This window comes from Myotis davidii, unplaced genomic scaffold (genome assembly GCF_000327345.1).
Source record: "Myotis davidii unplaced genomic scaffold, ASM32734v1 scaffold1134, whole genome shotgun sequence".
Classification (NCBI taxonomy): Eukaryota; Metazoa; Chordata; class Mammalia; order Chiroptera; family Vespertilionidae; genus Myotis; species Myotis davidii.
Genome location: NW_006286229.1, coordinates 821337 through 836630, shown reverse-complemented (window position 1 = coordinate 836630; position 15294 = coordinate 821337). Strand labels below are relative to the sequence as shown.

Genomic DNA, 15294 nt, shown 5'->3' with positions numbered 1-15294 from the left:
TTTCTTCCAATTCTAAAGAAGTTATGTAATCTTTTAGAGGTAGGGAAATATAGCATCCAGTAAATTTTCTTTCCGCGCCACCCCCCCCCGCCCCCGTCTGGCCACACAAAGGGCTGCTAGTTCCAAGAGCACCTGCATTCATGCCGGGTGCTGCGAGGCTGTGTCATCGGGTTGCCTGACTCAGCTACATTTCCTCCCTGACAGCCTATCCCACCTGCTTCCCCCTGACTCAGTTTACCTGCAACAATGGCAGATGCATCAACATCAACTGGCGCTGTGACAATGGTGAGAGCAAACTCCCTTCACCGGCCCCGGTTCCCAGGAAAGCTAGAAGCCAGGCCGGGTGTAAGGCCGAAGGGGTTTTAGGACCAAGCAGGGCCTCCCTCCAGTTCACTAAAGCCCCACTGGATGGGATGGAGAAAAGGAGGACAAGCCAGAAATGCCGTGGGGGAACCCAGATGGACTGAGGGGGACCCTGCCCATCGCATCTGCCCCCTTCCCCCCCAGGCAGGGTCTGAGCTGTCTCTCCCCCGGCAGAGTCTGGGGGGCCGCGGAGAGGTCAGCGAGCGGGGCTGGGAGGAGTGGGCCGGAGGGACAGAGCGATGAGAGTCCAGGGCCCAGCTCCCTTCTCCCTGCAAACCCCATCTCCCGAAGTCCTTGGTGCACCCTCCAGGCTCCTGCTCTAGGCTCAGGAGCCCACCTGGCGGTCAGCCATGGACCAGGTGATGTCAGCCCTGAGCCGCGCGCCAGGGGATTGTCGTGTGTGTGCCGTCTCAGGGCTCGGGTTGTGTCTGTGTGGTGTGGTGACGTGCTGCGCAGTGGCTCCAGCCCTGGCTGACGTGTGAGAGGATGGACTGGGCCGGCGCCATGCTGCCCCTCACCTTTGCCGTGTCTCGTGTGCCAATGGTTGCCCTGGCGGTTTCTGTGTTTCAGAGAAGGATTGTGGGGACGGCTCTGACGAAAAGACCTGTCCTGAGCCTGCCGGTCAGTGCATAGAAGCACATGCACCATCACCCCAGAGCCCCCGCTGGCCTCTGGCCGCCTCAGGACGCCCAGGCTGCCCCTCCCAGAGCTCCTAGGATGTGGGGGGGAAGCTAAAGAGAGAAGAGAGGGGGGAGGAGAAGAAGGAGAAAGCAAACAGTGGGAAGGGGAAGCCGCGTGGCAGAGGCACCTCTTAGAGGCGAGGAGATGACAGAGAGGAGGGGACAGGAGACTGAGGCTGAGGCGGAGGAGAGAGCTGGAGAAGCTCATCCCGGAGAAAGAGAGACAGGAGCACTGCCCTGTAGCCAAACCCCATCTTCCCCAGCGCCCTGTAGCCCCCACCCTTCCCTGCTGTAGGCAGTGCCCCCTCTGAGCTGGTGCCCAGCAGTGCCGAGTTCAGGGCAGGGCCTGATTAAGCTCTCCCCCCTCCCCCCATGTGGGCCATGGTGCATGCTGCAGTCTATGCAGTTTCTGTGTCTTTACTGTTTGTTTTTTTTCTCCGTGGGGGGGTTGGGGCGGGGAGGTGGGAATCGGGAGGTGGGAGCGGGGGCCCCACCGGGGGTCACAGAGAAGGCTGTTGGCTGACGCGCTCCTTGCCTCTCCCCTTCTTGCCTCCCCCAGACAATGACTGTGGGGACAATAGTGACGAGGCAGGCTGCAGCCACTCCTGCTCTAGCACCCAGTTCAAATGCAACAGCGGGCGCTGCATCCCAGAGCACTGGACCTGTGATGGGGACAATGACTGCGGGGACTACAGTGACGAGACCCACGCCAACTGCACCAATCAGGGTAGGCACCTGGAGCCCGCAGGGCGGGGCGAGACGGTGCACACGCTGTCACTCCGCATCCACCCATCCATCTGTCCTCCCGCTGCGTGTCCTTGCCATCTGGGAGCAGAGATAACCCAGCCGTGGCTCTTATCCTGCAGGAGTTTCCCGTCCAGTGGGAGAGGGAGATTGCCGACAACTCAGTGTCACACGCTGTTAAGATTGCAGGCTTCGCAGCTGCGTGGCTGTGGGTTTGAGCGCCAGCTCTGCTAACTATCTGGGTGGCCTTGAGCAAGTCACTTAATGGCCTCTGTGCTCATCTGCAAAGTGGGGATAATAATAGCGCCGATATCGCGGCGTTGCTGTGGGGGTTTCAGGGAGGCCGTGCACAGCGGGCACTCAGCCCGTGGCTGGTGTTGGGACCTTGTAGCTTTGAAGGGATGCTCAGAGGCGTCGGGATGAATGAGTGCAGTGAGGACCAAAGCGGAGCGGGGCTGGCTCCATGCGCGTCCCGAGTGCCAGCCCCCAGGCCCAGCCAGGGCCAGGGGAGCTCAGCCTACGGGAAGGCACAGACCCTCTCGAGGAAGGTGGGTGTCTCGCTGCAGCTGCTTGTTACTGTGGAAGAATGCAGACCCAGGACTACCCTGGCTTCAAGGGAAGTCTGCACTGAAATGCAGGTTTTTATGTGAAATCTACCCATTTTACAATACATATATTAGTGTCCTGGAGCTGCCACAGTCAAGTACCACGAACTGAGTGGCTTAAACAACAGAAACCTATGATCCGACATGACTGAAGGTTATGAGTTCAAGGCCCACGTGTCGGCAGGGTTGGCTCCTCTAAGGGCTGTGAGGGGAACTGTTCCCAGCCTCTCTCCCAGCTCTGATGTGTGCTGGCCGTCTCGGCGTTCCGTGGCTTGTGCATGTTGCACCCCAATCTCTGCCTTCGTCCTCACGTGGCATCCTCCCTGGGTGTGTGTCTGTCTCTGTGTCCATATTTCCTCTTTATGGAAGGACAGTCTTATTGGATTAGGGCCCACCCTAATGACCTCATCTTAAATTGATCATCTCCAAAGACCTATTTCCAAATAAGGTCACATTCCCAGGTCCTATGAGTTAGGACTTTGGCATCTCTTTTAGGGAACACAAGTCAAATGGTAACAACTAGCAATCGATTTTGAAAGATTAAAAAACACCGCAGGCTCAGACCTTTCCACAGGCCTCATCTGGCCCCGAGTCCCCAGCCTACATCCTCTGCCTCGTGGAGTTAGGTGCACATAGTGGGAGCGGTGCTGAGCAGGCACTGTGGCCCAGCACTGAGAGGGAGGAGGGGAGGGTCCCCAGACCCCGGGGAGGGTCGCTGGGTTTGCAGGGCCATCGCTGACGAAGGCTGGGTGAGGAGAGCAGGTGCTAGTGCCGTGGGGTTCAGAGAAGGGCCCCTGGAGGTGTGTGCGTGGCCTGGTGGGAAAAGCTTCATTTACAAGCTGGGCGAACTTGGGCAGGTTGCTTCCTCTAAGCCCCCGCTTCCTCCTCTGTGTAATGAGAGGGGACGGGTGGGGGCCTGGCCCACGGGAACAGGGGTGTCATGGTGGGTAGCAGTCCTTAACTATGGTTGTGAGCTGAAATGGCTGGGACCATTCAGGAGGCGGGATTTGAACCAGGGCCTGATGAGGGATATTACACTTTTATTAGTATACTAGAGGCCTTGTGCACAAAAATTTGTGCACTCGGTGGGGAGAGGCCTTGGACGGGGCGGGGGGGGTGGGCAGACAGAGGAATGAGGGCTGTTTTGAAGGGAGCAGATTACAGCAAAGGAAAGTTGGGCGCCAGGATCTTCAAAGGATTTCGAAGCTGGAAGGCGACAGGATGTAGGAGGTCTTTTGGAAGACAGTCCTGGAAGGGGATTTGGTTAGAAATCATCTCAGGGGCCCCAAGGAAGGAAAATCGGAGTGTGGGCTGCTCCTGGAGTCCAGGCACCAGAGAGCCTTGGCCACGCTCGGGAGGTGGGCAAAGCGGCCCCGGTGGTGATGGCAGTCAGGCGGGTGCAGTCACCTTTTCCTGCTCCTTCCCTGGCCCCGGGGTCAGAGCTCAGCATAACCTGCAGGACCCGAGACAGATTATGCCCCAGCCCTGCCCTCAGCCCACACTGGCGCCCTACGCATTTAGAATCAATACCAAATGTTGCTGCGAGGCCTGCAGGGCTCCGCTCACTTCTCTGACCTACGTTCCTGCCGCCCATCTCCTCCGTTGCTCCGCTCTGGCTGTGCAGCCTCAACTGTGCCCTGGGCGTTTGTCCAGCGCACCCTGCGTAGTCCTATCCCGGACTTGGCACTAGCTGTTCCCTATGCCTGGGATACACCTCGCGCCGTTCAGGCCTCTGCTCAGAGACCTTCCCCGATTGTCCCATCTAAAGCGGCATCCTCATCCCTCGCCAGCCTTGGCCCGGCTTGGTGTCCACAGCTTCGACCGCTACCTGCAACTCCATCCTGGGTTTCTATGTTGCGTTTCATTGTCTGTGTCTTCCCCACTAGAGCTTCACTTCCATGACGGGAAAAGGCCCGTCAAAGAGTCTTGCTCGTGCTGGCACCTGAAACAGAGCCTGGCACACAGTAGGCGATCACTAAGTGTCTGTGGAGTGGACGAATGAAACAGAGGCCAAGCTAAGGCGGGGGGCATCTGAGCTCTGGCCAAGCAAACTGCTTGTCCAGTCGAGCTCTCGCGTGTAAAATAGGGCGGTTAGGTGAGATGACCTTTGGGTCTGGGAGTTGTAGCATCCCTGTCTGCCGCATTCAGTGCTCCCAGGAGTGTCAGCCGTGCTCAGACAGCGCTTCATGTCTGTCTCTGCTCATAGCCTCGGGCTGGGCATAGCACCAGGGGGACTGGGAAGGCAGAGGTGGGGATGGCTGACCTGAAGCCCCTCCCCCACCCAATGCCCTCCCCATCTCCCTGCAGCTACAAGGCCGCCTGGTGGCTGCCACAGTGATGAGTTCCAGTGCCGGCTGGATGGGCTGTGCATCCCCCTGCGGTGGCGCTGTGACGGGGACACTGACTGCATGGACTCCAGTGACGAGAAGAGCTGCGAGGGAGTGACCCACGTCTGTGACCCCAACGTCAAGTTCGGCTGCAAGGACTCTGGTAAAGAGAAGTGTTGCAGGGAGCTTGGAATGGGGCAGCATGGACAGGAGAAAACCATATTGAGAGCAGAGATAGCACCGCACCGTGAGGGATGGAGGCGGGGGGCATTGAGGCAAAAGCCCGCACAGAAAGAGCTGTGCATGATGTGCGGGGGAGATGGGAAGGGGCAGAGTCTGCACTAAGGGCCCTGGGAACCCAGCCCTCACCTCCTGCAGATTCCTCCTCCTTCGCTGTGTGAATTTCACAGAAAAGGCCTCAGGGTTCCTAGTGGACCGTAAGGCATTGCAGTCATGACCCTGTTGGAGGACTCCACTGGGTCTGGGAAGGACATAGGGAGCCCGATGCCCAGGCCTGGCCCCTCATGCTATACCCACCCCTCAGCTCGGTGCATCAGCAAAGCATGGGTATGCGATGGCGACAGTGACTGTGAAGATAACTCGGATGAGGAGAACTGTGAGTCCCTGGCCTGCAGGCCGCCCTCGCACCCCTGTGCCAACAACACCTCAGTCTGCCTGCCCCCCGACAAGCTGTGTGATGGCAAGGACGACTGTGGAGACGGCTCCGATGAGGGAGAGCTCTGCGGTGAGGCTCAGGCCTGGGAGGCCCCAGGAGAGGGGTGGGGAGGGTGCTGGGTAAGGAGTCCGGGCCAGGCCGGGGCACGCGGAGTAGGGCAGGCTGTGTGGGGAGAGGTCTGAGACTAGGAAAGGGCAGCTCTGGCTGCTGGGCCAGTAGTGCCCAGAGCAGTTCCCAGCACCCCATGTGGATTTACCACTCACCTTCGCAGGAGGCTGTGCTCAACACGTCACACTCTCATAGCATTAAATCCATCAAGCAGCCCTGGGAGGCAGATATGATTACATACTCCACCTTACAGATGAGAAAACAGAGGCACAGAGAGGTTCAGTAACTGGTTCGAGGTCACACAGCTCCTAAAGTAGAGACAGTGCCGCGCAGCCCCTCACCCACACGCGCGCTGCAGAGCTGGCTTTTGAGGTGAAGGCACCAGCTTGAGCGTTGATGTGGTCAGGGCAGGCTTCCCAGAGGAGGTGGGGATTTAATTGGGTTCTCAAAGGTGGTAGATCTTTCAGGGTGAGTGAGAACGTGGGGGGAGGGGGGTGTGCATTCAAGATCAAAAGAAATGGGGTCAGGACGGGCACATGGTGCGGCTTGGGGGTGAGGAGCGGAGCCGCCTTATCTCCAGGCGGAGGGAGCATCAGGTTCCCGAAAGGAGAGGAGTGGGAGATAAGGCGGCCGGACAGGCCCTGAGAACTGCTGCGGGGGTCATCTGTCAGGGCTGGCAGATCCCAGGGCGTGTCAGGGCCCAGGGCGGGACATTCCATACTGCACCTCACCCCAGATCAGAAGAGACCGAGGAAAAGGGAAGGGGTTTCCCACCCTCCCAGAGAGAGGCAAAAAGCTGAGGCCCCCACCGTGGGCTCAAGAAGTGGCAAGGAAGTAGAGACCAGAGAGATGCAGACATGGTGTGGGAAGGGGGGGTCCCGATGGTGGGTGCTGGGGTCCCAACCCTGGTCCTGAGAAAGCCCGGGAAGCAGTGGGACAGAGGGTTGATAGGAACGGAAAAGAAGGATGTGCTTAGGCTCTGGCAAAACAAATTAAATTTCATAAGATTTCTGTTTCATCAGAAATTAAGCAAAGATCCTATCAGAGAGCGTGCCTGGGCTGCCTGGGACTTGGGGCCCAGCAGGGCCATGGTCCTGCCCCCTCTGGGATCCTGACCCTGATCCTGTCCCCTGATCCCTGCCCCCCAGACCAGTGCTCTCTGAATAACGGAGGCTGCAGCCACAACTGCTCAGTGGCACCCGGGGAAGGCATTGTGTGCTCGTGCCCGCTGGGCATGGAGCTGGGGCCTGACAGCCACACCTGTCAGATCCAGAGCTACTGTGCCAAGCACCTCAAGTGCAGCCAGAAGTGCGACCAGAACAAGTTCAGCGTGAAGTGCTCCTGCTACGAGGGATGGGTGCTGGAGCCAGATGGCGAGAGCTGCCGCAGCCTGGGTAAAGCACGGGTGAGGGTGGCGGGTGGCAGCCGGGCACTGGGCAGGCTGAGGCAGGCCCCTGAGCTGTGGGCGGCTGGGCTTGGGCGGCTGAATGCCAGAGGCTAAGGTGTCTGTCAGGCCCAGCCCCAGAGCCAACAGACACCCTGCCTCCCTATGGACAGAAGAAACGTCCAAACCTGCAGAGAATTTTCTTAGTTTACTTGAGTCAAACTGACAATTGCTGGGAAGTAAAATCTCAATAGATGGAGAAAATGCTCCAGAGGATGCCAGTTCTGCAGTTTGTTTTATACATTAGAATCGAAGGGGGAGGAAGGTTACACGGAGTCCATGGTGGCAGGTTAAGGGCCAGGAGAAGACAAAGCTTCTCTGGGATTAGACAAAAAGTAAAGGGAGCCCTGACCGGTTTTGGCTCAGTGGATAGCGCATCGGCCTGCGGGCCGAGAGGTCCCAGGTTTGATTCCGGTCAAGGGCATGTACCTTGGTTGCAGGCACATCCCCAGTAGGAGGTGTGCAGGAGGCAGCTGATCGATGTTTCTAACTCTCTATCCCTCTCCCTTCCTGTCTGTAAAAAAGTCAATAATAAAAGTAAATGGAGAGGCACATACTTTATGTTGGAGGGTCCAGGATGGTTAATAACTAAAGTGTGTGCACATAGAGGTGGCATCCTGGGAACAAAGTAAGGGGGGGGGGGGGGGGGGGTGAGTGTTCTGTGGTCTCCTCGGTGCCAGGCTGTGCCCTGAGGGTCTGGAAGAGAAGAGACTCTGACCTTCCAGAGGTGTGTAACTTAGATGCAAGAAGACCACAGGCTCACTCAGGTAGAGGACCTTGCCAAGGAAGCTAAGGCCAGGAGTGACGACCTGCTGTGAGTCCGTCTCACGGAGGGATTTGTGCATTCAGACCCCCCTGTGTGGCGATTTTCAGTCCCTGAGTTTGAGGGGCCCACCATGCCTGTCAGGGTTAGTAGGCGACCCCTTTTCCATCCACACCCTGCACAGGGTGGCACGGAGGCAGCAAGCCCCTTGCTGACCCCCACCGCACCCCTCTCCAGACCCCTTCAAGCCCTTCATCATCTTCTCCAACCGGCACGAAATCCGGCGCATCGACCTTCAGAAAGGGGACTACAGCGTCCTGGTGCCTGGCCTGCGCAACACCATCGCCCTGGACTTCCACCTCAGCCAGAGCGCCCTCTACTGGACCGACGTGGTGGAGGACAAGATCTACCGCGGGAAGCTGCTGGACAACGGAGGTGAAGGGCTCGCCGCCCGGGGGCCCTGTGCTCGGCCCCCAGCAGAGGCCCTTGGCTCCCCCACCCCCCACTCTGGTTAATTGGTTAGATTTTGCTGTGGGTCTCAGTGCCTGACGCCCCGTAATTATCGTCGGCAGGGCTGCCAGCCTGATAATTAACAAAATGATCAGCCTTCCTTTGAAAAGGCCTGCAGCTCGGCTCCCCAGGCCCTAGAATTACAGGCTTGAAAGCAAAAACGTCATGTAGGGGTGGGGGTCCCTGAACTCGGCCTCCGTCCCACCGCGGCCTGACCCATCACAGATTTCGTTCGTCCAGTCGACACACATGTTGAGCACCTGCCATACCCACGGGGCCCTGGGAGGCAGCAGTGACCAAAGCCGGTCCCAATGCCTGCCCTGCTGGAGCTCATGTGCCAGTAGCAGCGGCTGTCAGCACTGTGAGGGACAGGGCACTGTGGAGGGACAGAGGAGGGCATCGCTGGGGCCAATAGGAAAGCGGCAAGGGGGCCACGAGAAGGGGGGTGACGTTTAAATGGGATGGTCAGAGGAGGCCCCCTCAGGAGGTGACATCTGAGCAAAGACTCGGAAGAAGCTCATCTTCCTGCAGGAGTCTGTCGTAGGGGAAACCTGGGGCCACTCGGCTGTCAGATGCCCATCAGCAAGGGGGTGCTGAGCAGACCGGGACCGTGTGCACACTGTGCGACGGTTTCTAAAATAACGCAGCCCATGTATATATGTCTTTCTGTGAAAAATCTCCGAGACAGTCTGTGGGGTGACTGCTATAAAGTTCTTTCCTCCTCACATGGGGTCTGGTCTGTCCCCCAAAGCCTCCACCCTCTGCCCTGACCTCCTCCCAAGGTTAGCCTTCCAGAGAGCTGCACGCAGAGGTGGTAGCCGTGACCCCTTCCTCCGGGGTCCCGGAAGTCAGGCTGCACTCCCGCCTGACCTCCTGTGGGGTGGGGGGCCTGAACGACAGTGGGGGGCTGGGAACCCCAGTGGAATCTGGGGCCCATCAGAGGCAGGGTTGAGGGCGGTCATGGAATGTGCCAGGATGTCTCGAGGTGAGTCCCGCCTGCCCCATGGGACTCTGACCTCCCGCCACCTCCCTTCTCCAGCCCTGACCAGTTTCGAGGTGGTGATTCAGTACGGCCTGGCCACCCCCGAGGGCCTGGCCGTAGACTGGATTGCCGGCAACATCTACTGGGTCGAGAGCAACCTGGACCAGATCGAGGTGGCCAAGCTGGATGGGACCCTTCGGACCACCCTGCTGGCGGGTGACATCGAGCACCCGAGGGCGATTGCACTGGATCCCCGAGATGGGTGAGGACCCCGCCTCGCCCTCACCCCGCGGTCCCTGCAAAGCCTGTTCAGCCTGGCCACGGCACCGTCTCCTTAGTGCTTCTCCACCCCCTCGGCCTTTTGCCTAGACCCTCCCACAGCCCTTCCCCAGGCCCCTGCTGGCCCCTCCTGACCGCCTCCCCACTCCCCAGGATCCTGTTCTGGACGGACTGGGACGCCAGCCTGCCCCGAATTGAGGCAGCCTCCATGAGTGGGGCTGGGCGCCGCACCATCCACCGGGAGACGGGCTCGGGTGGCTGGCCCAACGGGCTCACCGTGGACTACCTGGAGAAGCGCATCCTCTGGATCGATGCCAGGTCAGCCCCTCCACCAGCCCTGGGAGGCCTCCATCTCCCCACCCCCCCAGGGCCAGGGTGGGCCAGGGCCCCAGGACTTGGCAGTGAGGAGGGTGGTAAGAAGGCCTGGGGACTTAGGCCCAGAACCAGGCAGCCAAGGGCTGGGCCCAGCAGAGGGCAGCAGTGAGGGAGGGGCTGGGTTAGGGGACAGGTGCGGATAGAAGAGGGTGCAGGCGAGCCGCCCCCGCCCCAGGTGCCTGGCCGAGGGCTGAAATACAACCTCCTGGCCCCTCAGATCTGTGCACTCTCCGGGGGCTCAGTCAAACTGGTCTCTGCAGAGGGGGTGCCTGTTTATAACCTTCACCAAGGCCCCGGAGGAGAAGGGGGGGCGGGGTGTGGGGGGGGGTGACAGGGCTGGATCCCGGCCCTGGCACCACGTGGTCCCTGGCTTGGCCATTCTGTTTGCCTTCTCTGGCCAGCGGGGGTGGAAGGAGGGGTGCTCCAGGGTGATGAAGTGGGGGCTGTGGGCCAGGGCCTGGGAGGGGCGCCCTGGGCAGGGTGCCCTGAGCCGCGGCCCCAGCCGGCACCCTCACTCCGCCCCAACCGTGCCCGCAGGTCGGATGCCATCTACTCGGCCCGTTACGACGGCTCCGGCCACATGGAGGTGCTCCGGGGGCACGAGTTCCTGTCCCACCCGTTCGCGGTGACGCTGTACGGGGGGGAGGTGTACTGGACGGACTGGCGGACAAACACGCTGGCCAAGGCCAACAAGTGGACCGGCCACAATGTCACCGTGGTACAGAGGACCAACACCCAGCCCTTCGACCTGCAGGTGTACCACCCGTCCCGGCAGCCCATGGGTAAGGGCCAGAGGAGCCAGCGGCCGTGTCAGAGGCCTGCGAGAGAGGAGGGGTTTGTGCTGGACCCGAGCCAGAAGGGCTGGCAGCGGGCGGTGCTGAAACAGGGAGGGTGGGAAGGGGTGAAGAGAGGTGGTCCAGTCCGGCAGTGTGGCTCAGTGGTTGAGCGTCGACCTATGAACCAGGAGATCATAATTTGGTTCCTGGTCAGGGCACATGCCCAGATTTCAGGCTCGTTCCCCAGTAGGGGGAGTGCAGGAGGCAGCCTATCAAAGATTCTCCCTCATCATTGATGTTTCTATCTCTCTCTCCCTCTTCCTTTCTCTCTGAAATCAGTAAAGATATATTTTAAAAAGAAGAAGAAGAGGGGTGGTTCAGGAGAGAAAGGCCATGGAGGGCCCAGCAAGTCATAGGATGTTCTTGCTTCTCCTCTCTCCCCTCACCCAGCTCCCAACCCCTGCGAGGCCAATGGGGGCCGTGGCCCCTGCTCCCACCTGTGTCTCATCAACTACAACCGGACGGTCTCCTGCGCCTGTCCCCACCTCATGAAGCTCCAGAAGGACAACACCACCTGCTACGGTAGGAGCCCTTCCTGCAGGGCCTGTGGTCATGAGGCCTAGGGAGGAGCCGGCACCAGGGGGCTCCCGTGTCACTGCAGGTAGACAGTGAGCTGGGAGGGACCCGCTGGGGAGGCTCCGGGGCAGCCTTGGTAGGACCGGCGGGGCTACCGCAGGGAGGTCACCCCAGGGGAGCGCTGCTTCTGGATCGCTGAGGGCCAGCAGCCAACAGAAGTGACGCGGAGCAGGGACCGTGATATGGTGGGGGGTGAGGGGCACGAAGCCCGGAGGCAGGGCTGCCCTCAGCAGTGACCCCCCCCCCCCCCCGTGCCCCACAGAGTTTAAGAAGTTCCTGCTGTACGCACGTCAGATGGAGATCCGGGGAGTGGACCTGGACGCCCCCTACTACAACTACATCATCTCCTTCACGGTGCCCGACATCGACAACGTCACGGTGCTGGACTACGACGCCCGCGAGCAGCGCGTGTACTGGTCCGATGTCCGGACGCAGGCCATCAAGAGGGCCTTCATCAACGGCACCGGCGTGGAGACGGTCGTCTCTGCAGGTTCTGCCCGGACCCTGCCCCCACCCGCCCTGGCTCCCCACCGGGTCCCTGGTGGCCCCTCCCTGTGCCCCTGCGGCCCTCGGGGCACCGTGGCCTGGTGTCCTATCCCCATTCCCCACAGAAGACAGGCTGCCCCGACCCCCCACCCTCTGCCCTGCCACCCCAGCCACCACCTCCCGCTGTGCCCCCAGACTTGCCGAATGCCCACGGGCTGGCCGTGGACTGGATGTCCCGGAACCTGTTCTGGACCAGCTACGACACCAACAAGAAGCAGATCAACGTGGCCCGCCTGGACGGCTCCTTCAAGAACGCAGTGGTGCAGGGCCTGGAGCAGCCCCACGGCCTGGTTGTCCACCCCCTTCGTGGGTCAGTCCAGGGCCAGGGTCAGGGAGCGGGAGGGGGCGGGGGCAGACGAGGATGCTGAGCCCCTCTTCCTCCCCCAGGAAGCTGTACTGGACCGATGGTGACAACATCAGCATGGCCAACATGGACGGCAGCAACCGCACCCTGCTCTTCAGCGGCCAGCGGGGCCCTGTGGGTATGAGCTGGCCCCACCTGCCCCACAACCTTCCCTCGTTCCCCGACCAGGACGTGCTCTCAGGGTTTCCAGTTGCCCCTCTGTCTCCCCAGACTCCCAGCTTAGTGCTCATCCTTCCCACCCTTCCCACAAAACATGTCCTTGGAGGTGGCAGCAGGCTGGGTAGGCTCTGGGACCCCAGCCCTGGTGTCAGGCTCCCCGGCGGTGACACCCCCCTCTTCCAGGCCTGGCCATTGACTTCCCTGAAAGCAAACTCTACTGGATCAGCTCCGGGAACCACACCATCAACCGCTGCAACCTGGACGGGAGTGACCTGGAGGTCATCGACGCCATGCGGAACCAGCTGGGCAAGGCCACAGCCCTGGCCATCATGGGTGAGGCCGCCGGCGGGAGCAGGGACGGGAGCAGAGCAGGCCAGGCTGCACTGGCTGGGGAGATGGGGGCAGCCTGGGGGCCGCCCGCCTGTCCTGCCAGGAGCGCTGCTGGGAGGGCCTTCCCCGGGTACCATCCCCTCCTGTTGCCCCAGGGGACAAGCTGTGGTGGGCAGATCAGGTGTCGGAGAAGATGGGCACCTGCAACAAGGCAGACGGCTCGGGGTCCGTGGTCCTGCGGAACAGCACCACCCTGGTGATGCACATGAAGGTCTACGACGAGAGCATCCAGCTGGGTGAGACAGGGCTCCGGGGGCAGGGAGGCGAGGTGGGGTCAGAGGGGTCAAGGCCGCAGGAACCCTTGGGCAAGGGAGCGGATGGGAATGAAAATGGGGTGGGTTCCGCTCACCACCCGAAGGGGTTCCCCTTTCTAATTCTCACGGAGGCACCGCATAGGCTCACAGCCACCCGGTTCCTGGAGGACAGATGACCTGAGAGCTGAGTTGGGTGGTGACCCCCACCAGGCCCAGGGTGAAGGCAGTGACTGTCCCTGAGCAGCATGAGCCGAACACCGAGGTCCCAGGGAGGACGACTGACCCTGTTCTCTGCCCCCCGCCTTCTCCCCCAGGGCACGAGGTCACCAACCCCTGCAGTGTCAACAACGGGGACTGCTCCCAGCTCTGCCTGCCCACGTCAGAGTCGACCCGCTCCTGCATGTGCACAGCTGGCTACAGCCTCCGGAGTGGCCAGCAGGCTTGTGAGGGTCAGTGCCCCCGCCTCTGCCCGCTCTGACCCAGGTCTCCAACCCCGACCGTCCTATCGACAGCCTTGGCAGCAGGAGTGCATTCGTCATGTGTCATTAAGGGCCTTCTGAGTCGGGTGTCTAGTCAGCCCTTGTGCTGGGTGCTGCAGGGGGAAGCGGGGGGACAGAAGCCCCCCGTGCTCTGCAGTTTTAACCAGAAGGGGGCGCTCATGTGCAGGGGAAACTGGACCACGAAGGGGCTCTGACTTCAGGAGGATTTTGGAGAAAGATGTCACAAGGCAGTGCTCCCTGGCCGGGTGCCTCCGTTGGTTGGAGTGTCGTCCCGGACACCGAAAAGACTGCGGTTTCGCTTCCTTATCGGGGCACATACCCAGGTTGCGGGTTCGATCCCCAGTCGGAGCATGTCTGGGATCTCTCTCTCACGTCGATGTTTCTCTTTCTATCCCTTCTCTCTCTAAAAACCAATAAGCATCCTTGGGTAAGGATTTAAAGAAAGAAAGAAAAGAAAAGAAGTCCGGGCCAGCTCTGTGGCTTAGGTGTGCTCTAGTGGGGGCTGGGGGTCTTGCAGGCAGTTCCTCTCCTGACTCCCAGTAGGACCTGAGTGTTGTGTGGCTCAAAGCGGAGGGCTGATAGGCAACGGCAAGGGGTCCAGAGCAACAGGCGGGCCCTGAGGTGCCAAGTCCAAGTGCTAGGCAGAGTGGGCAGTCCTGGTGCCGGGCTGTGAGGTCGGGCAGGGCCAGGAGTTCTCAGCCCGGAGAGCCGGGGAAGTGGTGTTTGGGGCAGATTAACCTGGCGGCGCCGGCTGAGTGGGGGAGGGAGCACCGAGGCTGTCAGACCAGTTCGGAGCTGTTCCCGTAATCCTGGTGTTAGGAGATGGGGCCTCGGGCCGGCCGGCCACAAGGAAGAGATGAAAGTCAGAGACCTTTCACAAGAACCTGGTGACTGGTTTACGAGCCTGTGCCCTGAGACAGCGTTTCTGAGGTGCACGCGGGCACCTCCCTTTGATGTGGGTAAATGTTACAGAAACCAACACGGGGGTGAGCAGAGTTTAAGGGTTTTTGCTGCAGACTGTCTCAGAGCCTTGCATGTGCTCGTCTGCGCTGAACATTTTTCAAGGGAAGACTCTGGTGTTTGGAGTTTCCCCAACTCACTCAACCATGAGCCCTTTTCATGGAGCCTGAGCTACCAAGGCCCATTTGGGGACTCATTTGGGGGACGCCCTGAATGAAGTGGGAAAAGCCAGGGAGGACTCTGGGATGCGTGAATATGGCTCCCCATAAGCACTGGGAAACGGGAACGAGACGGGCTCAGGGGTGAGGGGCTGGGAATGCTGTTTCAGGTGTTGGAGAGAGGGAAGGACAAGAGCAAACTAGGGTGGGAATCTAAATGTGGGAGTCGGTGCAGTGCAGTGTCTTGTCGGAGCCCTCCCAGATTCTCCGTCCCGGCCTCGGAGGCTGCTGGGTTGTATTGAGGGAAGCGGCCTGGAGAGCCCGGCACAGGGAGAGAAACCCAGGCCTCTGCCGCCCTCTAGTGGGGGCTGGAGGTCTTGCAGGCAGTTCCCCGCGTGTGTCCCTCTCCGGACTCCCAGAGAGCTGACCTCCCTGCCCAGGCGAGGGTGTGTGTATATATGTGTGTTGAGAGGGAAGCGTGATAGCTGCAGGGGGGTGGGGGGACGGGATATCAAAAGGAATGCATAGAGGCCTGGCCGGCGTGGCTCAGTGGTTGAGTGTTGACCTATGAACCAGGAGGTCACAGTTCGATACGGGTCAGGCCATATGCTTAGGTTGTGGGCTCGATCCCCAGTGTGGGGCGTGCAAGAGGCAGCCAGTCAGTGTTTCTCTCTCTCCCTTTCTCTTCCTTCCTC

At 60.5% G+C, this 15294-nt stretch overlaps 1 protein-coding gene across 1 annotated transcript in view; it reads left to right on the top strand.

Annotated features, from left to right (window-relative positions):
- The window catches only part of LRP1 (LDL receptor related protein 1), an 86951-nt gene that overhangs the window by 43298 nt on the left and 28359 nt on the right, over window positions 1-15294 (top strand). The window contains exons 19-34 of the mRNA XM_015559767.1: window positions 205-285; window positions 1603-1770; window positions 4700-4882; window positions 5264-5464; window positions 6652-6897; window positions 7948-8145; window positions 9260-9464; window positions 9635-9799; window positions 10394-10638; window positions 11083-11214; window positions 11531-11758; window positions 11950-12124; window positions 12202-12296; window positions 12521-12670; window positions 12823-12963; window positions 13296-13430. Coding sequence (XP_015415253.1) covers window positions 205-285; window positions 1603-1770; window positions 4700-4882; window positions 5264-5464; window positions 6652-6897; window positions 7948-8145; window positions 9260-9464; window positions 9635-9799; window positions 10394-10638; window positions 11083-11214; window positions 11531-11758; window positions 11950-12124; window positions 12202-12296; window positions 12521-12670; window positions 12823-12963; window positions 13296-13430 — 2748 coding nt within the window. The remainder of the gene's footprint in view (window positions 1-204; window positions 286-1602; window positions 1771-4699; window positions 4883-5263; window positions 5465-6651; window positions 6898-7947; window positions 8146-9259; window positions 9465-9634; window positions 9800-10393; window positions 10639-11082; window positions 11215-11530; window positions 11759-11949; window positions 12125-12201; window positions 12297-12520; window positions 12671-12822; window positions 12964-13295; window positions 13431-15294) is intronic.